Source organism: Onychomys torridus, chromosome 8 (assembly GCF_903995425.1).
Source record: "Onychomys torridus chromosome 8, mOncTor1.1, whole genome shotgun sequence".
NCBI classification, from domain to species: Eukaryota; Metazoa; Chordata; class Mammalia; order Rodentia; family Cricetidae; genus Onychomys; species Onychomys torridus.
In genome coordinates, this window is record NC_050450.1 from 40,488,389 (window position 1) to 40,514,587 (window position 26,199).

A 26,199-nucleotide genomic window follows, 5' to 3' on the forward strand; every position below is an offset into this window, starting at 1 on the left:
AGGCAGAAGGCCTGGGCAATGGTGGCGCATGCCTTTAATCCCAGCACTTTAATCCCAGCACTTGGGAGGCAGAGGCAGGCAGATCTCTGTGAGTTCAAGGCCAGCCTGGTCTACAAAGTGAGTTCCAGGACAGCCAGAGTTGTTACACAGAGAAACCCAGTCTTGAAAGACCAAACACGAAACAAACAAACAAAAACAAAACAAAAGGCAGGAGAGATGGATGAGTGGGTAGAGATGTGTGCTGTGCAGGCCTGAGGGTCTGGGTTTAACCTGTGTACAGAAGAGAACTGACTGTACAATGCTCTTCATGTCCCCTGCATCTCCTAATAATAAATAAGCAAATAGTTCCTTTTCAAACTATTTCTTTAGTTTCTTCTTTTATTTATTTATTTATTTATTTATATGTGTATGGATGCTTTAGGCATGCCAGCGCACTATGTTTATGCAGTGCACACAGAGGAGGGTGTTGGATCTTCTAGACTGGAGTTACAGATGGCCAGGAGCCATCATTTGGGTGCTGGGAATTGAACCCAGGTCCTTTGGGAGAGCAGTCAGTGCTGTTAAACCCTGAGCCATCTCTCCAGTCCAAGATTTCTTTAGTTTTATGTTATATGTGTTAGAGCTTGCCTGCATGTATGTAGATGCACCACAACTTCCCTGGTATACATGGAGGCCAGAAGAGAGTGTCAGATTGCAAGGAACTGAAACTACAGGCATCTGTGAACCACCATGTGGGTACTGGGAATGGAACCTGGTCCTCTGCAAGAGCAGCCAATGCTCTTAATGGCTGAGCCATCTCCCTAGTCTCTACAGAGTCATCACACGAAAATGTAGGGATGTGATTGGCATCTGTACAGATTGTTGATGGCGATGGTTTCCTGGATGTTTGGATCTGGTCATGGAAACCACTTGGTGGTTCATATTTCTTAGCATGCACATGATGGTTCACAACCATTCAGAACTCCAGGGGACCTGACACAATCTTCTGACTTCTGGGGGCACCAAGCATGCTTGTGGCATCTAGACCTATATACAGGCAATGTACACAAAGTAAAATAAATGAATCCTTAAAAAAAAAAAAAAGCATCTTTGCTGGGTATGGTAGTACATACCCATGATCCCAACAGTTAGGAGGCTGAGGCAGGAGATTCGCCATGAGTTAAAATCAGCTTCAGCTACACAGCAAGACCCCGCTTTAAGGAATATACTCACAGGGCCCCATAAATAGGATGGCATGGGCATCTCTAGACATCATATCTGGCTTGTCAAAACTTGCCTGTATTCTGTGATGTGGTCACAATAATGTGGACAGCATTATGATTGCTTCCATTAACATTATGAATGAGGGTTTCCCCACAGGAAGTCTCTGAAACACTTCAGCAGGCTGCAGATGATGGGGGAGGACAGGACTGAGGGCCCATCAATCCCCAGGACCCACATGGGGAGATGAAAGAAGGGATCCCACAAGCTGTCCTTTAACCTGCGCGCCCACGGGGACACATGTAAATAAAAATGTGAAATATAATAATAATAATAATAATAATAATAATAATAATAAATGAAATAAGAAAAAAGAAGACCTAGTATAAGGAAGAACTTCCCTGAGGTGAATTTTTTTTTTTTGAGTCAGGATTTCATATAACCTAGGCTGGCTCTGAGCTCACTATGTAGCCAAGGGTACATTGAACTTCTGATCTAGCCTCCAAAGTAATGGAGTAAAGTAGTCTTACACTCATAATCCATTTCAGTACCTCCCTAAATGGTTTACTTTGTTCTTTGTGAAGGAGGACAGCAACTGGGTTTAGCACCTAAAAGAAAATCCAATGTAAACAAACTAGGCAAAAATTAAAAAAAAAAAAAAAAAATGGAGGTGGGAAGGTGGGAACCTACTGTCTCAGATAACTGGGAAGCAGCAAGCCAGGCTAGATTCAGGTTCAGTCTAGCCACACAGCTATTCTCTGCCTCAGCTTTGATTTTAGGGAAAGTCTATTTCCACAGCTAGAGAACTCCTCCAGGGCCTCACTGGTTCCTCTCCAGAACCAGGGAAGAGCAGGGCTCTGTCACATGACACTGCCCCCTGCCTCTGGAGTCGGCTCCAATGAAGGGTGTGCTCTGAAAGAAAGTGATACAGGGTCACTTACCCCAAGAGAAACTATGGTGAGGACTGACCTGTCCCCACAAGTCAGCAAGACCTCTCTGGAGTCTCATGGAATCGAACTAGGTCTGGGGAACTCAAACTCCCAGAGGGGTTCCGTGAGGAAATGGGTCCAAAGCCTCTGGCAACCCTACACTGAGTGCTCTGCTTGCTTTTCAGGGCTGATAGAGATGCCAAGCCTGCCTTGAGGAGCTTGCCGATTGCGACGGTCTCCCTGCTTCTCTCAGACTCTGGATTTCTTAGTTCAAATTTGCAAGGAAGAGCCTGACTGGGCAGGGTTGAATCAGGTTTTCCGTCCCAGCCCAATCAGCTTTGTCAGGCTGGGAGGGGAGGCTGAACAGGGTCCTATTAGAAAGGTGACCTGCTGCTCCCTCTCCCTAAAGACTGAGATCAATGAGTCATCCTTCTAGTGTGGTTAGAGCCCAACCCCAAGGGCTCACTTCCTAGTTAGCTGATTTTCTTTGCCTTTCTTGTGTAGCTACTTGAAATGGAAACTTTCTCTTCTGGAAGGAAAGAGATACATAAAAGTCAGGAAGCTACCTAGCGTGGTGCTCCAGGTCCTAGATTCACTCCCCAGCCCCAGAAAGTAAAATAAAAAAACCCAGGAAGCTGTTGAAGGATAAGAGGCTTGGCAAGTTCAGTTTTCAGACTCATGAGGTCCCTCCCAAGGTTATCTAGATAGGTGCCGGAGAGGAGCGGCTGGATGCACGGCCTGTAAGTTGTACACAGCCCTGGGGAATGCAGGCGGCTTCTGTGTGCCTGAGCCATGCTGGGCTGGTCTTTTCAGCTACCTTGAGTCTCCTTGCGAATAACTTAAACACCTTCATCGGTTTGCCAAGGGGGACTTTGGGTTGAACTCTTTAGTGGGTTATAAGTGCCCTCTACGATGAATAGTTGTTTATGTCCCCAGGGAAAGGGACACAGACTGCTCACCGAGTCTTAGCAAGTGCTCCACCTCGCTGCTCCATCCCCAGACCCACGTGCTTTATTTTAAACACACACCAACGTGCCCAAGTTGAGGTTCTGAGAAGCCCCACTTTCTGCCCAGGGCCACACAGCCAAAAGTGGCCCAGAAGTTGTCATAGTGATGTCAAATTCTACCCAAGGCAGCTGGGGAAGACAGAGACCACTGGAACTCTCCAGACTGAGGGTCCTGGAAGGGATGCTGGTACTTGGAGGGCCAGGAGGACCTTGAACATTGGCTCTCTGCCCCACAACTGGACATCAGAGCCCAGGGCCAAGTGTAAGACTCTTGGAGACAAGGCTTCCCTGTCTCTCAGTGTCCCCAGGTCTTGTCCTTCCAACTCTCTCCCTGCACTCCCCGTGACTCAGCAGCTTTCCCGACCTGCTCTACTCTTGGAGTGGGTTGGGTCTTCGTTGTCAGGTGGATCTGCAGACTTGGGAAGCTATATAAAAACTGTATAAGCTATATAAAAGCTTGAACTTGAGTTCTTTCCATCTGGGCGTGCGCGCACGCACACACACACACACACACACACTCTCTCTCTCTCTCTCTCTCTCCTTTATTAGTTCCCTTCTTTCAGCCCACTGGATCAGCATTTTAAACCTAGAGTGGCCAATATCCCAGCTGCCTTATTCAGCCACAGCTGGTTGTGGGCAACCAACTGGCGCTTCCTCCACTGGACCCCAAATGCCGCCTGGATTCTCTTAGGACGTCTGTTAGTTGAAGGCAAAAGGTGTGAGGTCTTCATTCACCCGCGATTTCACAGATTCTCCAAGCCTGTTTTGATTTGGTTTGGCGTGGGCAGCTGGGAGCCGCTCAGCCCAGGGAAGGAGAACCTGTGCTGAGACCAGGCAGGGAGAAAGTGACCGTCAGCTCCACACTGCAGGAGAGCGGACATCCAGAACCCGCGTGACCTCTACATGCAGTGAGCCTCTGCAGCGAGTCTCACAAAACTCACTTTGCCTTTTCTAGTTTCGCAATTGCTTGGGAAATGGCGGCTAGAGGCTTTGCCAAGAGGGAAAACTGCACGCAAATTTGCTGTGTAGAGCCGGGTGTCAGGGGAGTTTAATTCGGAATTCACTCGCTGACGCACGCGGGCGTGTCGCAGGCTCTGGAAACCTGGTGTAGCGAGGTCGGAGCGCACAGTAGAGGACGACAGTAGCCGCTCCGCCCTATGCAGCGCCATCTCCGGAGCCCAGTGTCCCCACTGGGCATCAGGGTGACTCGCGGCCTCGAGGCTGCTCAGGAGCCACAAGACTCCGGCGCCCTTATCCGTTGAGGTCCCCAGGCCACTGCTCAGTGTGCCGGAAGCTCCCCTCCCCCTCTTCCCAAATGCTTCCAGCAGCCGGGAGGCTCCAGCAGTGACCCGCGTGTCCCCGCGCACGCACACACCTCACGCACGTCAGCCCCACGCCTCCCTATCGCCTCGTGCCCGGGTGCACGCAGGCCTTTACGCTCGGTCGCACATGGCCACAGAGCCACTGAGGGCCAGATAGCTGCTCGCGGGGTGGGAAGAGGACCCTAGGACAGGTCTGGGCGCTGTCCGGGGTGGAGCCGGGGGCGGAGCTTCGGGGCCGGGCGCGCAGAGCTGGGGCGTGTCCGCGCCGCCGTGCTCCGCGCCGCCCCGCCCTCGGCCCGCTCCCTGCTCTCCCAGCCTGCTCGCTGCAGCCCCCGCCGTAGCCGCTGTTGCTCCCGCGGTCACCGCCTCCGAGGTAGGCGCAGCAAGAGGGCCCCGGCTATGCCTGAGTCCCTGGGGGCCTCGGGCAGAAATCCTGGGGAGTCTCGAGGGAGGCGATAGAGGGAGGATCGGGCTAGGGCGCAGGGCCTAGGAGCCTGGTCCCGGGAAGGGTGAACCAGGGAGGATCATCTCCGGCCTGGAGAGTCAGCGGGCGAGTAGAGGAGGCCTGGAGGGCGGGCGCCGAGCGGATCTCAGGAGGGAGAGATCCCAGCCAGAGCATCCAGAACACTTGCAGTTGGGAGTGAGGGGCGGTCCGAACGTGCGAGCGGAAGGGCAAGGGCAGCCGCGTGGAGGCCTGGCGGGCCGCGGTGTAGGTGACCTTCCCCGGCGGCGCCCTCTGGCTCAAGATCCCGTCCGCATGGATCTGGAAGAGACCCTCTCTCAGCCCAAACCCTTCTCCACCAGCCACGAGGGCCTGTGCAGACCTATCTTTCTCCACCGAGAGGACGAGCTCCAAGCATGGCCATGCCCAGGAGCCCCCGGCCCCTACACGCCCTAGTCGGCCCACGCCCGGAGTAGGTGGCGCTGGGTCCCTCCCGCGCATGCCAGTGCCTTCCCGGACGGAACGGGCTGTCCTGAGTGGACTTAGGCCTCAGGGACAAGCACCTGGGCCTGGACTGGAGGCGAGACCCCATAGGGAGCGATATGCCTGGCCTCCTTGGCCTTCGGGATGGATTCCGTGTTCCGTGTCGCCATATGCGACTGTGCATTAGGGAAACTGTTTTCAGGGCCTGACGTCTGATTGGAGGCCCACAACTCTTCATGGTTTGCCCAAGGTCACACTGGTAGAAAGACTTCAAACTTTAGTTTCTTTCATTAGCGAAATAGGAGCAATTATATATACTTCACTGAGTTCGGGGGGAAGAAAAAAAATGATCCGATTAACACGAAGCCTTGGGGCATGCACAAGGACACCATAGAAACTTTGAAACTTACCTAGGAGCTTTTGGGGAGGATTGAATTCACCGCCCCCTCCCCGTGGTCCTTTTGTTTCCTATGGTGTCCTGGAAGGGACTCAAATCTACAGTCTGTTATTTTAATGCCATTACGACTATGTTAGTAGCAAGCATTTGTGCACCACCAGCTACTGAGTAATTGGAGGATAATTCATGAAACACTGCCGGTTTAGAGACTGACAGGCATCAGGCTGGAGCACTAAGTCTGACGGTAGGTAGACCCAGCTGAATTGCAGGAAAGCTCTGGGCTTAGCCCTGCCTTGTGCCATTTAAAGCCCCCTCCCCTTGACAAGAGAGATGGGCCAAAGGCTTCTTTACCGAGGCAGTTTTGTCTTCAGGGTCTTGGGTGGAACCACTGGGCACACATTAGGTGGGTTAGAAAGGTCTGTGGGGGATAAATTCATTTTTAAAAATGTCTATTTAAATGTGTCAGTGCCTATGTGAATTTATGTGCATACATGCAGGTGCCCTCAGAGGCCAGAAGAGGGTATAGGATTCCCCTGAACTGGAATTATAGGCAGTTGTGAGCTGCCCAATATGGGTCTGGGAATCAAACCTGGGTCCTCTGCAAGAGCAGTAAGCACTCTTAACCCCTGAGCCATCTTTCCAGTCCAATAAACCCATCTTTTTCATGCTATTTTTTTTTTCATGCCACTCTTCACTACCCCAGCAAGTGACATGTGGTAGGTGCACATTAATTAAATCGTGGAATCTTGAATACCCGTTAGAAGACAGGGGCCTCTCACTCACTTCTAGAGGCTATCCTGGTCTAGCAGGGTCACAGATGTTTAAAGAGCTATAATGGCACATACTAACCTACAGCAGTAGCCATGAGAGATGAGAAGGAACTCTTAACATTCCACAACTTCCCAAGTCCTGTGAGAACTTGTCAAACGGGTGTATCTGGGCTTGAAGTAGGAGTGATTGTTTGTAAATGGGATCCTGGCCAAGGCCTTCGCCCGTTGCGCCTTCCCTTTCTGACAGGTGTGTGTGTCTGGTGGCTTCTACTATCGTATGGCTTTAAGTAAGGTACCTGGCCCCAGCTGTAGCAGTGGGTGCTCCCAGGGATTGCTTTGCTTTATTTCTGATACTTAGAATGAGGCTTTAGACTGGATGTTCGGGACCATACAGTACTCATGCTGGACCTGAGGCAGGTGTAGACTCTGGACTCTTGAGGTGGTGGTGGTAAGGGCAACCCTTGAGTACCTTGAGTATTGTCAAGGTGCTCTGGGGCCCTTTGCTCTTGCTGAAATTTCCCACAGAATGATGGACACCTCCAGTAGTACTGATGGAGGGAAACTGTGGCTGAGAACTGCCAAAGTCGGGAGGTTAGCCTCTACAGGATTCCAGAAAGGTTGTGGTCTGTAACTTTGTATTTTCCTCAGGTTCCGGGGTAGTCATCAAGACAGGATGATGGATGGGGGCAGGCTCAGCTGCGCCTGGGCACGGGCTGCCATTTCACTGTTAGTCAGAGGGTCTAAGCACTTTACCTAGAGCTGAGCAAGAAAAAGCTCCAGAGGGCAGCCTGGGCTCTCAACCCTGATCGGACTGACAAAAGCCACAGGGTCTAGCTAGGCTAAGTAGCTTTCTTATGTCTTAGTTTCTCTGTCATAAAGTGCTTTGTTTGTTTGTTTGTTTTTAATTATTTGTTTGGAGGTGGGGAGCACATGTGGGGGTCAGAGGACAACTTCCTACCTGTAAGCAGTCTCCACCTGAGAGTTGGGGTTGTAGGTGTGCACTGTCACCCCGGGGTCTGCTATAGAAGTGTGATTGTCACTGTTGGCCATTTTGGAGCTCAGAGTGTGTGTAGTCCGTGACTCTGCTGTGTAACTTGGTGCCTGGGCACAGGGTCGTTTTCTGCTCATAGGTGTGAGTCTGTAAAGTAGAAATCACTGTCTGGTTGGGAACAGAAAGAGATATGTAGCGGGTGTTGGCCATCTGCTGTGGACAGTGCCCAGAGGAATCAGTCCTGTTTCCAGCAAGGATCTTGGAGCTGAGTATTAGAAGGGCTAGTTTTCCCTGGGATGAGATGGGAGGTGTTCTTCCAGGACCTGGCCAGACAGTATCCAGTTAAACAATACTTCTTTATGGATAAGGAGGACTGTAGACCCTGTGGTTCAGGGTGAGTCTGACAAGATGCTCAGAAACCATTATTATAATAGTAAATATGCAAAACAAGGGCTTGGTTAGATACCTAGTCACAAATATAGCAACAGAAACTAGCTATTGGGCTGGCATGGGGCTCAGAATGCTTGTCCAGCAGGCGGGAAGCCCTGGGTCCTGTCTCCAACACTGTAGAAAGTCAGTGTGGTAGGACACACACTTCAGAGGAGGTGGAGGCAGGAGGATCAAATTCAAGGTGGCGTAATGAATTTGAGACTCACTTATGGGCTACTTTATACCCTGTCTCAAAACAAAAACAAACTGGGCAGTGGTAGTTCACACTTTTAATCCCATCACTTGGGAGGCAGAGGCAGGCCGGTCTCTGTGAATTCGAGGTTAGCCTAGTCTACAGAGTGAGTTCCCAGACTACCAGGGCTGCAAAGAAAAAGCAAAACCAACCAACCAAACAAAAACATTTATCCACCTGCTCATCAATCAACAAATTACCTATCGTCTATCATCTTGATGGAATTGTAGTTGTGTCTGTTGCATGCCTTCTGTGTGTATTAGCCACAGTATTAAGTGCATTATGAAAAAACGGGGTCAGAAAGACTAACTCAGGGTCTTTTACCTAGAAAGGGGAGTAGGAAGTGGGCCCAGATGCTCTTGATTCCTGAGGCTGAGCGCATAAAGAACTGCTTTGTGAGGACTCTTGAGGTTCCTATGGCTGTGCTGGAGCCCTGGTGTATACGGCTAGACCTTAGACCCTGGAGTGCTGGCTGCCAGCAGAGCCTTCTCTTCTTCACGGGTGGGTGAGTGGGTAGGCAGGCTGCCCTGAGTCAGCTAATATTCTCCCAAGCCTTGGGAAGAGGACTGTTGGTGGTGGCCCAGCTTCCAGAGTGTTTTAAAATAGAAGCAGCGCCTGGAAAGCCAGGCTGCCCCCTGTGAGACTCTGTGGAGGGGGGAGGGGGCAGCTTCTTTGGGAACACAGCCTGCTTCCAGAACAGAGGGCCAGTGCCTCGCCAGCATCTGGATCCAGTGACTAGTGACTGTTCCCTGGGCTGCCTTTGCTTGGAAAGATAGTGCTGTGCTGTTGTGTGTGTGTGTGTGTGTGTGTGTGTGTGTGTGTGTGTGTGTTTATGTTATGTCTGTCTGTAGTATGTGTGTATGTCTGTAGTGTGTGTGTGTGTGTGTGTGTGTGTGTGTAAATAATCCTGAGCTGGGCCTACCTTCTGCTGGTAGTTGATTTTGCTATGATCGAACTTGGCCTCTTTTATTTTTTATTTTATGTGTGTGAGTGTTTTCCCTGAACATATGTTAGCACATCATGTTCATTTGGGTCCAGAGGAGAGCATAAAACCTCCTGAACTGGAGTTAGAGGTGGTTATGAACCCCTATGTGGGTGCTGGGAACCAGACCATGGGCCTCTGCAAAAGCAGCCAGCCCTCCTAACTGCTGAACCATCTCTCCATCCCCTGATACCTCTTTGTAAGCTTGTCCATTTTTGCTCTGGAAATCCAACCAACCCTCAACTGTTGGAGAAGCAGCGGAGCCAAAGTTGTCCTATGATTCTCATTGAGGGGAATCCTGGGATGGTGATGGAAGCATTCAGTGGCTGTGTTGCTTTGGCTCCTGACAGTATCTGCGTACACTATTCTCTGGTTAGCCCTGCAGTATAATGAGGAAGTCATTTGCAAAGATGGGGCCAGGATATGGGGTACCTGAGAAAGGGTGTGGCTGTGGGTCTCTTCACACCCAGTGCTCTTCTGCTGGGCTGATGACCTTTCATAATCACCTGTAGTTACCTGGATGGTCTGGGAGATGCCATGGCAGGGTGGCTCCTGCTCTTTGGGGAGTTGTCCTGTTCCCCCTTGCTTTTGGGGGCAGGGGATCTGAGCTCACTGAGGGTGTTACCAGTGTTCAGAAGACTCTACTTCTTGGCTAGGTGTGAGGCCTGAAGCCACCCTGCTGTCTGTGTCACCCGCAGGCAGAGCCTATGTCACGTTTGGGGTCCTGGTGGGTTTATAGTGAAGAGGGAGCCTAGTCTTTTTCGTAGACCATTGTTTCCTGCTCCCAGGCAGCTGACAGGTGCCTTGGCAATGCTCACATACCCCGAAGTTAAGGAGCTCTGCCCTGCTCTTGCTTTCTGGGCAGAGTAGCTCAGTTGTTGGTCCCTCCGGAATGGACTGTGCCCCTATGGCCTTGCCTAGTAATAGGGCTACAGTTTGAATCAGTTCTTGGAACCAATATGGACACTGTCTAGACAGCTTTTCCTTCTGGCATTGTAAAAATTTATTTTATGTCAATGGGTGTTGTTTTTGTTTTTTTGTTTTTTCGAGACAGGGTTTCTCTGTGTAGTTTTGCGCCTTTCCTGGAACTCACACTGTAGCCCAGGCTGGCCTCAAACTCACAGAGATCCGCCTGTCTCTGCCTCTCGAGTGCTGGGATTAAAGGCGTGCGCCTCCAGTGCCCGGCTAAATGAAATTACCCCCCCCCCCCAGTGTCAATGGGTGTTTTAAGTGTACATATATACGTACACCATTTGTATGCCTGGTATCCTCAAAGGGCACTGGATCTCCTGGAACTGGAGTTACAGATGGTTGTAAGCTACCATGTGGGTGCTGGGAATTGAATCCAGGTCCTCAGGGAAAGTAGCCATTGCTTTCAACCTCTGAGCCACCACCTCTCTAGTCCCTTCTCTTAAGGAAAAAAAAAAAGATTTATTTTTTTATTTTATGTGTCTATGTTTGTATGCATATCATGTGTGTGCAGTGCCTGAGAAGCTAGAAGAGGGCACAGGAGCCCTGGAGCTGGTTTTATAGATGGTTGTAAGTCACCATGTGGGTGCTAGAAACCCACCCCAGGTCTTGTGTAGAATGGACAGTGAGTGCCCTCAACCTCTGTGCTGGCTCTCTAGCCCTCTGGCAGCTTCTTGACTGCAGTGACATGTTGGGATATTGGTGACTTCCACTATTTTCTGTTCTTCACAACAACATTTAAATAATGAAGTAGAATAAAAAAAAGGAAACCATATCTGAACTCCACCTCTACTTTCCCAAAACCGTGTTCTTCCCCAAGGCGGCCATCCTGTTCAGATGGGACCGTCTTTCCTGTTCTGTTCCGCTCATTCACAAATTCACGAATGTGTGAAAAGGTGCATGTAAAAAGACCTTACATTAATGATGTGGCATGCTATTTTCTTTCTCTTTCTTTTGATTTTTCTTCTTCTCTATTTTTTTTTTTTTTTTTTTTTTTTGGAGACAGTGTCTCACTATGCAGCTCTGGCTGTACTGTACCGAACTACTTACTAGGTAGACCAGGCTAGCCTTGAACTCATAGACATCTGCCTGCTTCTGCTTCCTAAGAGCTGCAGCTTGGCTTTTTCTTTTCATTTAGCTGTACTTAGATAGTGTTCTGTGTTCTCACATATAAATCAGCCACTATTATTATTGTTGTTTTGAGACAGTCTCATAACTCAGGCCGCTCAAATTCCCTATGTAGTCAAGGATGACCTTGAACTTTTGATCCTCTGACCTCCCTGTCCCAAGTGCTGGAATTACAGGCTTCTGCCACCATATCCACCTCACCTCATTGTTTTTGATGGCTAATGGGCTTCCTCAGTCTGTTAGTGTCCTACTTTTGGCTCATTTTCCTAATGATGAGCGTGTTGGTCACTTCTGGGTTTGGTGTGACAGGCAGTGGGCATAGGTTTGGGGTGCCTAGAACACTGCAGTGGGGGTGTTCCTAGGAGTAGAATTAATGCTCAGTTAATTGTCTATCAGTTGCCCTCCAAAAAATGGACTGTGTTCGCACTCTGTTTCCTGGATCGCTGCATTGACATTTTGCCAGCCTTGGGGTTGTCATGCTGCAGAGGCTCTTGGAAAGAAATCTGTGCCTGGTTTTGAGGCCTAAAACAGCCAGTGTTTACCCCTGAGGGTACTGGGTCCCTCAGCCTGGTCTCAGCTGTTTCCTAGTGGGGTTGCTGCCCTGGGGTCTCCTAGTCTACTCTGCTCTGACTTTCCAGCTGCCTTGCACGGGAAGCGCCTGCTTCCTGGTTACATTGTAATTTTCTTGTTCCTATTGTCTGACCGCAACTTTCTACCTTCCTCCTTTTGTTACAATGATATTCTTTACTGAGCGGGAGCTGGAATAATAGCCCTAGATCCTCTAGAACTCCCCGCTTGGTCCCTCCCCCCTTCTTTATTCTTTGGGCATCTTCTCTTCACTTAAGAAGTCAGAAGAGGAAGTCTAGAATTATAGGTGGCTGTGGGAGCTGGGACTCAAATCTGGGTCCTCTGCAAGAACAGCAAGTACCCTTAACCTCCAAGCCATCTCTCCAGCCTCTCCTCCCCGCCAGTTTTGAAAGAGGGTCTTTTGTAGCTTAAGCTGGCCTCGAACTCACACTGACCTTGAATTTCTTGTATTTTTTTTTCTGCCTCTACCTCCTGAGGGCTGAGATTATAGACGTGTGCTACCAAGCCTGGTTTATGCAGTGCTGGGGGCTCTGTGCATGCTAATGCTAGGCAAGTACTCTATCTGTTGAGTCTCATCCCACCCCTGAAGCTCTTCTCTGGCCTTAGCCTCTGAGACGGCCACAGCAAAGAGCATGCAGCAAGCCCAGCTTGCAATGACACTTTGGGCTGAGGAGACGACTCAGTAGGTAAAGGTGCTTGCTGCCAGGTCTGAAGACCCGAGTTCAGTTCCCAGAACCCTCATGGTGGGAGGAGAGAACTAACTCTTGCAAGTTGTCCTCTGACCTCCACTGGTGCACCATGGCACAGGCTCTCTAAATACATCTAATTAAGAATATAATATGCTCATTACGTATTCACTCATGAATGCCCATTATGTGCCGGGCCTTGACATCTTTATACACATTTGGACAAACATAGGCTTGACAGGCTCTGAGGAAGCTTTGAGTTCAGGGTGTGGTGTGGGAGGAGGAGGGGAGGGGAGGGTGGGAGCACGGTGAATGAGCAGCTGTCACTGGCATGCAGCTGATGAGTCAGGAAGATGTCGTTGCACCCCCTCCCCCCCAAGATGGAGGTTATGTAAGTGTGTTGTGTAGACTGCTAGGTGATATACAATCCTTCCCCTCAGAGCTTCCAGTATGGCTGGGTATCCATTCCTTAGGCTAGAGTGGTGCTGGCATAATTTGTTCAAGGTCGGCCAGGGAAGACTTGGGTTGGTAGGCTGGCAGACTGGAGGGGAAGCATCGAGCACTGTCACTTGTGACTTCCGGGTCCTCTTCAAAGCTGTCATTGGTAGCTGGTCTGCCTTGCCTTGTCCTGCTCACCTTGCTGTCTTCTTGCCTCTGACTGGCATGAAGCCCCCAGGCTGAGCCTCAGTTCCAACACCCAGGCAGAGCTGTAGTCATGTCGTTTCAGGCCACCTTCTGCCTGGGCGTGGGGCTGACTGCCTGACTGTGCAGGGCTGACTGCCTGGCCTGTGTCCAGATGCTCTGCTTCACGCTCAGGGCTGGGCTTCTGAAGGGATGTGGATGCTGCTGCAGAGGGTGGTTCTGACCTCGGACAGACTGGAGACACAGCCCAGCTGGTAGAGTACAGAGCCCCAACACTGCATACATCCGAAATGCTTGGTCTCCCAGCACTGTCAGATGGAGACAGGAAGATCAGAAGTTCAAGGACATCCCTGTCTACACAGTGAGTTTGAGGCCAGCCTGGGCTATGTAGAATCTGGTCTCAAAGAAAAACAAAAAACAAAAAAACAGAAAAGCAGGCACGGACGGGTGCACTATCTGGATGACTCAAGAACACGGCTGTTTTCCTTTATTTATTTATTTTTTGGTTTTTTGAAATACGATTTCTCTGTGTAGCCTTGGTTGTCCTGGGACTCACTCTGTAGGCCAGGCTGGCCCTGGGATGAAGGGCAAGGGCGCGTTTTAACATTGGATCTGAGTATGGTTCCCAACTCCCGCATTGGATGGTTCATAACCACCTGTAACTCCAGCTCCAAGAGATTGGTGTCTTCTTCTGGCCTCTACAGGCACCTTGCATGCACACACACACACACACACACACACACACACACACATACACATACTCACACACACACACAGATGTATACACAAAGATAAGATGAAATCTTAAAATCTGGTCAGAATTGGGGTGGGCTTTAGTGACCATGGATGCTGTGGATGGGCCTGCTCCCTCTCTGCTCCTGCTGGTAGGGAGGGACAGCTCTGTCTCCAGATGGCTTTTTTTTTTTTGTTTGTTTGCTTTGCTTCAATTTTTAGTTATTTATTTATTTTATATGTATACGTTTTGTCTGCATGTGTGTGTACCATATGCATTGGATCCTCCAGAACTGAAGTTATGGATAGGTGTGAGTCACCATATGGTACTGAGGATTGAACCAGAGTCCCCTGTAAGAGCAGCAAGTGCTCTTAACCAAGGAACCATCTCTCCATATCCCTGTTTTTGTATTTTCACAGATAGCTCTTAATCCAGGCAGAGACGGAGAATGTTCTGGGCTCTCTGCCAAGATGTTCTGCAGGTCTGCTGGGCTGTGTTATCTTTCAGCCCAGGGTTGAATGCTGTTGACTTTTCTTAGGAAGGGTCAGGCCCATCTGGTCTGAGGTGTGGGCTGCTTTTCCAGGCCTGAGTGTGAAGTCTCCTGCCTGCCCCTGGGGGTACATGTGCCTGCGGGGTTAGTTTGAAGGATGAGGCCAGTGGAAAGAGGTGAGTCCCCAGTTCTAGCTGGCAGGGCAGTGTCAGGCAAATCTTTGCCCTCTTCTCTGTCCTGACCCTAATGTGACCCATGGTTCCGGCCTGTTCATGTGCAAGAAACAAGAACAGCAAAAGTAGGACAGGGTGAGCAGAGCCTCTGAAGCCCTACTCTATCTACAGCCTGGACTGAGGATCTGTTAGCACTGAGGTCCATGGATGGTTCTTTAGAGCACGTACTTTGTTTGGTTGGGAACTGTCTTTCAATTTTTTAAATGGCATTTAATTACTTGTTTATTGATGGGTTGATTTATTGTGTGGAGGGCACAAGATAACTTTTGGGAGTTGGTTCTCCCTTCCACCATGCAGGTTCCAAGGATCCAACTGAGATTGTCGGGTGTGGCAGTGGAATTAGCTTGCTGGCCCTGCTGTGGACTCTTTGTGGTCTTTGAAGTGAAGACTTTGATCGGTTGATATTGGTTGTTCTCGGGGATCACCTGAATTCTTTCCCAGGGGGCTCTCACTTGCCAGAAGAATACAAGTATATTCACGCTTGTGAGTGCATACGTGTGTCATGTTAGGTGACATGTATGCAGATTCAATTTGATAATTTAGGTGTACAGTATTTAAAAGTGAAAGGAACCAAGCTGGGGATTTAGCTCAGTTGGCAAAGTGCCTGCCAGTGTACACAAAGCACTAATTTTTTTTTTTTTTTTAAACCACAAAGCAGCTAAAACTTCAGGATCATGGTAAATACAGATTATTTCTTAAGTGGAATAATGAACCTATGTTATAGTAAAATCTTTTTTTGTTTGTTTTGTTTTGTTTTGTTTTTTGAGACAGGGTTTCTTTGTGTAGTTCTGGTGTCTGTCCTGGATCTCACTCTGTAGACTACGCTGGCCTCGAACTCACAGAGATCCGCCTGCCTCTGCCTCCGAGTGCCAGGATTAAAGGCGTGTGCCACCACCGCCACAAAGCCCTAGATTTGACCCCAGCAATGTACAAATGAGGTGTGGTGATACATGCCTGTAATCCTAGCAGTTTTGGGGTAGAATCTTAGAAGTTCAAGGTCATCCTTGGCTATATAGAAAGTTCCAGGCCAGCCTGGACTACATGAGACCCCATCTCAGGAAGAGGAAAAAAAAAAATGGAACCACTCTTTTGGTTAGTGAAGTTAATGATGCTGGGACAGAATTTTCTCATTTATGATGCCTTTTCTTCTAGGACAGAAGTCACAGTGTGTGTGCTGTCCCAGAGTAGGATTTTCATTTTTTCTATACATCTTGTCAACATAAAACCTTCCAGGAATATAATGTCATCCTTACAGCAGAGACAATCAGAGTTATTCTCTTTCTCTGGCCACTGAGATGCTTAATAAATATTTGACTGACTTAGTCATGTATAACAACCAGTGCCTTCTTCTGTTCTCTTAGGGTACCTGCACCCATGTGTGTGTACTCATCCACATTTAAAAAAAAAGAGTTTTTAACTTGATGGTACTATTGCTGGAACCCAGGGCCTCATGTTTGCTAAGCAAGTGTGCTACCCCTGGGCTCTAGGCTAAACTCCCCAGAGAGTACTTTGAAAGTTGCTTTGGGGGGGGGTTGTTTTGTTTTTTCAAGACAGGGTTTCTCAGTATGTAGCCCTGGGTGTCCTGGAACTTCCTCTGTAGACCAGGCTGGCCTCAAACTCACAGAGATCCTTCTGCCTCTCCTTCTCAAGTGCTGGGATTAAAGGTGCGTACCACCACTGGTTGGCTGATAGTTGCTCTTTTTAAAATAAAGGTCCAGTGGGGCTAGAAGCTGCTCAGCAGGTACTTGTTGCTCTTACAGAAGTCTCAGCATCCACACAGATGTAACTATATGTAATCCCAGTTCTACGGGGTCTGACTTTCCTTTCTTGGCCTGCTCAGGCACCAGGCGTGAGTGTGTTGCATATACATACACCCAAGCAAACACACCCACATAGAATAAATCTTTAAAAACTAAAGTCACACTGGAGTGCAATAAATGTTTAAAGCCTTGCTAGGTGTGACAGTATACTCCTGTAATCCCAGAGGCAGGAAGATGAGGAGTTCAAGGTCGTCCTTGGTTACTTAGTTTCCTTTCCTGTTACAGTGATAAAATACTCTGACAAAAGCAACTTAAGGAAGAGTTTATTGAGGCTCAGTGTTCAAGGGTGCAGTGCACAGGGCAGGAGGCCAAGGCAGCAGGGTCTTGAAGCAATGAGTCACAGCCGATCCACAGTCAGGAATCGGAGAGTGCTGAGTGGTACTGCTGCTCTGCTCCCGTTCTCAACTTAGTCAGGGATCTCAGGCAGAGGATGGTGCCACCAGCGGTGAGGTCCATTTCCCAGGTGATGCTAGACTCTGTCAAGCCTGACAATATCAACCATCCCAGCGAGATAGTGAGTTCCAGGGTAACCTGGGCTAGATGAGATCTTGTCTTTAAAACAAAATTGCCAGGTGTTGGTGGCTCACACCTTTAATCCCAGTTCTTCAGGATGCAGAGGCAGGCAGGTGTCTGAGTTTGAGGCCAGCCTGGTCTATAGAGTTAGTTCCAGGACAGCCAGAACCACAAAGAGAAACCCTGTCTCAAACAAACAAACAAACAAAAAAAACCAACCAAACAAAAAAAAATCAATTTTTTACAATTTTTAAAATTACATTTTTAAAAAGTAATATATATAATATATATATATATTATATATATTTGTGGTTGTTATTGGTGTGTGTGCATAGGTCAGAGGGCAACTTGCTGGGGGTGGGGTCTACCATGTGGGTCTTAAGGATTGAACTCAGGCTTGGTAGCTAAAGGCTAAAGAGCCCCCGAGTCATCTCGCTGGCCCCAGATTCCCTTTTGTAGCATGTGCCTGAATTTCTCTTCATGGTGAGGAGTTACTTACCTAGCTTGTCCTACAGGAAAGGTGGTCCCCGAAATGTGAAAATTCTGTGAAAAGTCAGGCTGGTGGTGGCATGTAAAAGTACGTACTCCATTGATACTTGTTGAGAGCATGAAATCAGAGCCATGCGCAAAATACGTCGATTGCCATGGGGAACTGATTTCCCCTCAGTTACCAGCTGAACAGCCGGTATTTGTAAGAAGATACGTTGTATTGGCTGTATTGGCTGTATTGGCGAGAGTTCCCCGGTTCAGCTAAGTGGCTGGCTTCTGGGAGTGTGTCTTTGACAGTTCATTCATTCATCAAATATTGTCTGACTCTCCCTGTGCTCTGGGTTTGTGCTTAGGCCTGGGGCTGCTAAAGTCAGGTTGATCACCAAGCTCCTCCAGCTCTGGCCTCAAAGGAAGGGCGAGAGAGCTCACGGCACACCCACACCTGGCAGGGAAAGATGCCTGGGACTTTTGAGCTGGGTGATTTTTATTGGTTGTTAAATTATGTCAAATAACTTTTACTGGCGGTAAACTAATTTCCATAATTACCAATGCTTTCATTCATATTGGTGCTTCTTTTGTTGTGGCAGAAGATGGCTGTGCCTCCCACATATGCTGATCTTGGCAAGTCTGCCAGGGATGTCTTCACCAAGGGCTACGGTGAGTGTTGGAGGAAGGAGTCGGGAGCAATGGCGGAATGGAAGGCCTTTCATCTACAAACAGGGTTGGCGTGTTTGGGACACTTGGTGGTCAGTTCCCAGCTGACAACTTATGTATCCAGTCCTAAGGATGCGCTTCCTGCGGCTCTGCGCCACCCGGTGGTGAGGCCCAGGCATTGCAGGACAAGTAGCTGATGCAGTCTCTTGCAAGCTCCAGCGTCTGCCCCAGTAGAATGCCATTCTAAATTTAGCTGATGGGCCCACCAGGCCTGATGCCTGTGTCCCTGCCAGCTGCTGGGAACCTCCCCCACCCCCAGGCCCTGCATGGGCACCGGTGCGGCCTGCATTCTCTCTGTCTGCCACTGTTGCACTGGCTTCCCATAAGCAGCGGTGGAGGCCAGGTACCCCCATGTCTTAGGGCTACAGTGAGTTTCTTTAAGCAGTTCCGGATGGCCAGGAGGCAGGCAGAGGTGTCGTAGCTTTAAGTTTTTATTATGTTTCTAGTGCTGCAGATCCAGTCTTAGGCCTTGAGCTTCTTAGCGATTGTTCTACCGCTAAGCTACACCTCCTGCCCCTCTGGCTTAGTTAGTTAACCTGTTTGTGGTTGTTTTTATTTTTTTAGGCTTTGGCTTAATAAAACTTGATTTGAAAACGAAGTCTGAGAATGGATTGGTAAGTTGCTCATCTTGCATGGGACAGTATATTTGTTCCTGACCAGTAGGGGCTGCTGTGGCCGGGCTGGCAGGGCCAGCAGTCGCCTGCCTGGACTGTGGCTCTTGGTGCTTGCTCCCTTATCATCTCCGTGTGGCAGGTGCTCTGGTGTCAGTGGTCCTAGGAGAATAACAGTGGCCTCCGGTAAGTTGTCATGCTTGTTGCTTGTTTGCAAGTTGTTTTGTGGTGTTGGAGGAACTCAAACTCTAGGCCTGATTACTGTGGGCAAGTGCTCTACCACTGACCCAAACCTCTAACCGGATCCGTCCTTGATGCTTCTTTCTTACTTTAAAATTGAACCTTTCTTTCCTTCTTTTTCTTCTTTTTTTTTTTTTTTTTGGAGCTGAGGATCGAACCCAGGTCCTTGCGCTTGCTAGGCAAGTGCTCTACCACTGAGCTAAATCCCCAACCCCCTTCTTTTTCTTTTTAATAGTTATTTAACTTTTTTTTTTTTTATGTGTATTGGTGTGAAGGTGTCAGATCCCCTGGAACTGTAGTTATAGACAGTTAAGAACTGCCATGTGGGTGCTGGGAATTGAACCCAGGTCCTCTGCTGAGCCATCTCTCCAGCCCTCTTCCTTCCTTTCTTTTTTTCCCTCCCTCCCTCCCTCCCTCCCTCCCTCCCTCCCTCCCTCCCTCCCTCCCTCCTTTCTGATTTTTAAGGCAAGGTTTCTTTGTGTAGTCCTAGAACTCATACTGTAGACCAGGCAGACTTCGAACTCGCAGAGATCCACCTGCCTCTGCCTCACAAGTGCTGGGATTAAAGGCATGCACCGCCATTGCTCAGCCTCTTTTTTCTTTTTTAAGATTGATTTTGTGTGTGTGTGTGTGTGTGTGAGTGAGAGAGAGAGAGAGAGAGAGAGAGAGAGAGAGAGAGAGGAGAGAGGGTTTGTATGCACCACTTGTATGCACCTGGGGAGGACAAAGGAGGTTATATCTCTTGGAACCGGAACCGGAGTTACTTTTATGGGTCATTGTGAACTGCATTGTGGGTGATGGGAACTGAACCCACGTCCTCTACAAGAGCAGTAAGTGCTCTAAACCACTGAGCCATCTCTTCAGCCCTATTAACCTATATTTTTATTTATTTTAGGTTTGTTTTTTTTTTGAGACAGGGTCTCTTTACATGGCTATGGATGCCCTAGAACTCATTATGTAGACCAGGCTGGCCTCAAATTCACAGAGATCCACCTGCCTCTGCCTCCCAAGTGCTGGGGTTAAAGGTGTGCTCTACCTACCTAGGTTTTTAACGTTTCATTATTATTTAGAAACATCCTTGTTTTTAGGTTGTATCTACAGCAGTTGTTGGAAGGAAGAGTGTGGGGTTTAGAATTCTGCTATGTCAGCTTTTGCTCAATGGTTCTCTCTGTCTGAGGCTACAGACAGGATGGAAGCTGGGTGGTTTCCTGTCTAGACTTCAGGGCCGTAGGGGAGGACAGAAGCTATCTTCCAAAGAACTCCCCAGAAGGTTCCTTTTGGTAGCAGGCTCTTTCATGCCTTTGTATTTTCAGTATCTAACTGAACTGTAGAAATAGTTCTGCCTGGACATGCTGGAGACTCTTACTCCAGCCTGCCTGGAGAGGTCCTAAGGGCAGGCTGGACTGTGGCTGAGAGGTCCTGAGGACAGGCTGGACTGTGGCTGAGAGGTCCTGAGGGCAGGCTGGACTGTGGCTGAGAGGTCCTGAGGGCAGGCTGGACTGTGGGCTGAGAGGTCCTGAGGATAGGCTGGACTGTGAGCTGAGGGCAGGCTGGACTGTGGGCTGAGACTCTTTCTTTCTCCTTTAAGGAATTTACCAGCTCAGGCTCTGCCAACACAGAGACCACCAAAGTGAACGGCAGCCTGGAAACCAAGTACAGATGGACTGAATATGGGCTGACGTTTACAGAGAAGTGGAACACAGACAACACCCTGGGTACCGAGATCACCGTGGAAGACCAGGTAGGGCTGGCCCGCCAGAATTCCTGGCCTGGCTCATTCCCATCGCAGCATCCACGGCCCTGCCCTCGGCTAACCTGTACCATCTCTCTCTTCCATGCAGCTCGCTCGTGGACTGAAGCTGACCTTTGATTCATCCTTCTCGCCTAACACTGGGTAAGGACCTCACCTTTGTCCCACAAGGACATTTTAGGATGCTGTGGGCCTTGGAAGTCCTTTACACCAAAGGATTCTGGTGTTAAGGATGACATCATGTTAAAGGTGGTCTCTAAACTGGGAGGCTGGAGGTTGAGGAGGGATTATGGGCTCAGGGCCAGCCAGGGCTATATAGTGAGGTGCCATGTCAAAGAACAAAAACCAACCAGACAACAACAGTGAGGCTGCCTTGGCCCGAGCTCTGTACATTTTTTGAATTCTGTGGTGGTGTTTTGGACAGGACACATTTGTCTATCTGTTAATGGGCTGTGCTGTAGCAAGCATTAGGAAATGCAACTATCTAACAAATGTTTTTTTGTGTTCCTCTGCTCATTTGGGGATTGAGGGTGCCTGGGCCAGGATGCTATTTGCCCCAAGGAGCTTCCCTTTTCCTTTTGACATAGGGTTTCCAGGCTGGCCTTGAACTTGTCATGTAGGCAAGGATGACCTTGTACTTTAGATCCTCCTGCTCCCATCTCCCAAATACTGGAATCATGTGCTACCATATCCAGTTTCTGGGGTGGTAAGGGTCGAAGCCAGGGCTCATGTATCCCAGGTGAGCATGCTACCCATTGAGCTGTGTTTCCAGGGTTAAGGATTGTCCTTGGTAGCCGAGAACACAGACCAATGTTCTAGGATCCCACGATGCCATTGTGTGCCAGGCTGCAGGCTTTCTGTCCCAGTTGATGTTTTTTGTTGTTGTTATTGTTTTGTTTTGTTTTTTTTGAGACAGGTTTTCTCTGTGTAGTTTTGGTGCCTGTCCTGGATCTCGTTCCGTAGCTCAGGCTGACCTCAAACTCAACAGAGATCACTTCCTTCTTCTGCCTCCCGAGCGCTCCGCCACCACCGCCCGGCCCCCCAGTTGATCTGTTGTATTTAAAGATGCCGGTAACAAGAGTGGCCAAGGCTGAAGGGCAGAGGTGGTGTTTGGAAGCAGGGCTAACTGGTCACATCACCGGCCTATTTTGTAGTTGTAGTGGAGGACCATTCTCCTAGTTTTCTGAGTCACTGAGATCTCGGGAGCTTAACCACAGGTGGCTCCTGGGCCTGCCAGCTCCTCTGGCCAGAAAGAAGTCTTCCCTTCTAGAATAGTCTACACTCTTGTGATTTCATACTCACAATGCTGAGTCTCCTAAATCAGAGGAAGGTTGTTTTGCCCACTGATGATTGAATCTAGGCTTTTACTAAATTTCAAGTCTTCGTTTTTTTGGTTTGGCAGGTTTTTGCTTTGGTAAAACACGTATAAAATTTAACCATCTGAGCCGGGCTGGCCTCGAACTCACAGAGATCTGCCTGCCTCTGCCTCTCGAGTGCTGGGATTAAGCCAGCCTGGTCTACAGAGCGAGTTCCAGGACAGCCAAAGCTACACAAAGAAACCTTGTCTTAACAAAAACAAAAACAAAAAACAAAACAAAATTTACCATCTGAATCATCTTTTACGTCTACAGTTCAGTGGCATGTGTTTTCATTGTTTGTGATTCTGTGCTTTTTTTTTTTTTTTCCCTTCCTTTTTTGATTGCCTGCCTACGCCTCCCCAGTGCTGGGATTAGAGGTGTGAGCTGCTGTGTGGGTGCTGGGAACTGAACCTGGGTCCTCCACAAGAGTAGCCAGTGCTCTGAACTGTTGAGTCATCTCTCCAGCTCCTCAGTTTAACCTTTCATTTTAAAATAATTTACAGTTTTTATATAGAAAATTGTGATAAAAGTAACATGTAGAGTTCCCTTCTGTTTCTTCTCTAGCTCCCTCTAATGTTGAGATCTTTTTTTTTGTTTGTTTGTTTTTGTTTTTCAAGACAGGGTTTCTCTGTGTAGCTTTGCACCTTTCCTGGAACTCGCTTTGTAGACCAGGCTGGCCTCGAACTCACAGAGATCTGCCAGGCTCTGCCTCCTGAGTGCTGGGATTAAAAGTGTGTGCCACCACCGCCCGGCTAATGTTGAAATCTTATATCTACCATCACATTAAACCCAGTACATAATATATACCCATAATGTATGTATAATATACAGCCATTTGCTACATAATATTTCAGTTGAGCACATATAGGAACTTGAGGTTATAGCAGCTCAGACATCCCTTGCTGCCACTGAGGCACAGTGCATTTCTTTAGTCGTGACACTTGTTATAGACAGTACCCACTCTGTTACCTCCCCATGTACAATTATGTGCATGTCACAGTATTTGATGATGGTGTGGACTGAGTGTGTGGCTGGTTCATGTACTCACTGTGCATTTTCCCGTTAGAGTGTGTTCCTTATGAAATATCTACTGTGAACACATGTGCTGGGTTACATTGCCCGCTTTGGGCATCTTGCATGTGCTCTGTCCCCTGGGTGCATCAGGAGGCCATGGTGGAGTGATTAACCATGGCCATCTGGGTTTGTGTAAGTGCACCCCATGATGTTTGCTTAATGACCAAATGACCCAGTGATGCAATTTTCAGGATGTGTCCCTGTCATTAAGCAATTGTGGCTGTAACAAAGATCAGCGCCAGCGAGTGAATGTTGGTACCACACTGTTAACTGTTGCCTCGCTGATTGACATCTTCTTTCTGGATCCTCCATGGCGTTGGTTGTCAGATCTCTGTGGTCTCTTCCTGGGACACGCTCTCCATCCTTTTCTCTTGTGACCTGGAAAGTTTTGAGGAATGGTTGAGAGTTCTTGGCAGAATGTCCTTCTACTTGGATTGGCCTGCTAATTTCTCCTGATTACAACATTCAGGTTGTATATTTTTTGGCAGCTGAAGGAGTGGCACCTCATTGTGTCCATGGTGCATGCCGTCAGGAAGACCGCTATCATGTATCTTGACTGGTGATACAGACCTTGATTACGTGGATAACGTGGCATTTGCTGCGTCTCCACTGGAAAGCTGCTACTCTCTAGCTTTGTTCTCAGTAGATTTGCAGTGGGAGATATTAAGACTGCAAATGTTCTTTCTCGTCATGCTTTGGGTCACATCCTTCAGTTCTTTCTTGCTTCCGCCATTATTTTTGGTACTTATTCCATCATTCCCTTCTTACTCACGGGTTTACTATAGGAAAGGGTTGTTCTATTCCCTCACTTACTTAACCAGTTTTACTTTTATTTTTAAATTTTATTTCAGTGTATTTATCTTTATGTGCAGGAGTATTTTGCTTATGTGTATGTATGTGCACTGTGTGTGTGCCTGGTACCTATCGAGGTTAGAAGAGGACATTGGATTCCCTGGAACTGGAGTTAACAGATGCTTGTGAGCCACCCTGTGGGGATGAAACACATGTCTTCTGCAAGAGTACCCAGTGCTCTTAACTGCTGAACCATCTTTCCAGCATTTTATTATTAAAAACAAGACAAGACAAAACAAAACAATCCTACACATATATACACACACATTTGTTCGTGTGTGTGTGTCTGTGTGTGTGTGTGTGTGTGTGTGTGTGTGTGTGTATGTGTGTACACACACCACAGTGTGCATGTGGACATTCGAGAACAACTTGCTGGGTTTGGTTTTCTCCTTTCTCCATGCTAGTCCCAGGGATTTGGCTTAGGTCATCAGGTCATCAGGTTTGGCTACAACCCCCTCTACCTGCTGAGCCATCTTGCCAGCCCCTAATCAGTGTTTATGTTAGTATAGATTCCTGGACATTTGTTCTGTGAGTTATAGTCACCCACATCATTTATGTTGTGGCTCAAGTTGTCTCAGTTGTGACACTTTGGAACTCCTTCAGGTTGACATGTGTTGGCTTTGGGGAGCTCCTCTTGCTTTGAGCTCATCTGTGTTTGTTTTAGAAGTTGGATGAGGTTCATCTTTTTTTTTTTTTTTTTAAGATTTATTTATTTATTATGTATACAGTGTTCTGTCTGCATATATCCCTGCAGACCAGAAGAGGGCACCAGATTTCATCACAGATGGTTGTGAGCCACCATGTGGTTGCTGGGGATTGAACTCAGGACCTTTGGAAGAGCAAGCAGTGCTCTTAACCTCTGAGCCATCTCTCCAGCCCAGATGAGGTTCATCTTAAGGCTCTTTCTTCCCTAGGTCCGCTGTCAGCCATTCTCCTTGGAGCCTGGCTCCTCCTATTGGGTAGGGTGTTTCCCGGGTGGAGCTGGAGGTGCTAGGTGTGCTGGGTAGTTGAGCTTTGATGGCTCTTGATGGATTGGAAATGAACGCTGGCTTTCCAAAGCTCTGGTGATGCCTGGAAAGCACTGGCCACTCTTAGCCAGATGTGGGCCACAGCTAGGCGGGGCTGCAGACCCCATTTAGGAATTAGTCCCCCTCCTCCGCCAGTGTTGCCTTTCACAGATGAAGCCTGCTTGCTAACCATCAATGTGTCTCATGTCTCTCTAGAGTGCCTGTCAAATTAGCACCGCCACTTAAGTAGCTTAAAAAAAATCCCAGTGACATTTGAGAAAGGAAAACCTCCTCCTGCGTGAGGAGCGGAGACCTGGGGATGGCTGAGTCACTCTGTCTGTAGCTGTCTCCTTTTTCTTTGGACTGTTGGACCCCTAGCTAGAATCCCATGAGACAGCGAGTGGGGGCACTGCAAACTGGTGTGGGTGGTGCGCACAGTTGGTCAGAGGCTCTGCCTCAGGCACACTTTGTGGTTAATAGCAGCTTTTCGTTGGTTTTGTCTTTTGAGAGAGGGTCTCGCGTAGCTCGGTCTTGTGTTGAGTTTCTATGTAACTGAGGCTGCCCTTTAACTCCTGATCCTCCTACCTCCATGTCCAGGTGTGTGCCACTCATGTTTCATTGAGGCAGGGTCTGACTATGTAGCCCAGGCTGGCCTCCAAGTTATGATCCTCTTGCCTCAGCCTTTGGAGTTGGTTCTCTCCTTCCATCATGTGGGTCCTGGGGACCAAACTGAGGTCATTAGGCTTGGCAGCAAGCACCACTACACTAAGCCGTACTACTGGCCCTAAACTAAACATCTTTTAGTCTATTGCCAATACTGCTCTTACCAATGCTCACATTTCCCCAGCTTTGAAGCCCCTGGGTGAGAGCCTTCTTATTTTAGCAATTAGATAGATCCATTTGCCCAATTCCTGGTGATCTCTGATAGCTTGGAAAGCTGCTTCAGGCTTACTTTGTATGTTTCCTGCCCTGGATCTGTAACTGGCCATTTCCCAAGAAACAGCAGGGCCTCTGGGGAGGGAATAGGTTCAGAGTTCAGGGTCTGCGTGCTTTAATGTCACTGTGCATAGGGCCAGGAGCAGGCAAGTTGGTGTGGT

General features: G+C 48.6%; 1 protein-coding gene across 2 annotated transcripts in view; it reads left to right on the forward strand.

Annotated features, from left to right (window-relative positions):
* Positions 1 to 4,533: 4,533 nt before the first annotated feature.
* Vdac1 (voltage dependent anion channel 1) overlaps positions 4,534 to 26,199 on the forward strand; it is a 29,902-nt gene continuing 8,236 nt past the window's right edge. Inside the window, exons 1-5 of one of the 2 annotated variants that reach the window (XM_036197159.1) lie at positions 4,534 to 4,831; positions 18,084 to 18,153; positions 18,775 to 18,824; positions 20,650 to 20,802; positions 20,903 to 20,955. In XM_036197159.1, the coding sequence (XP_036053052.1) occupies positions 18,087 to 18,153; positions 18,775 to 18,824; positions 20,650 to 20,802; positions 20,903 to 20,955 (323 nt within the window). In that variant the 5' untranslated portion in view covers positions 4,534 to 4,831; positions 18,084 to 18,086. The remainder of the gene's footprint in view (positions 4,832 to 18,083; positions 18,154 to 18,774; positions 18,825 to 20,649; positions 20,803 to 20,902; positions 20,956 to 26,199) is intronic. The other variant, XM_036197160.1, reaches the window with a different exon arrangement.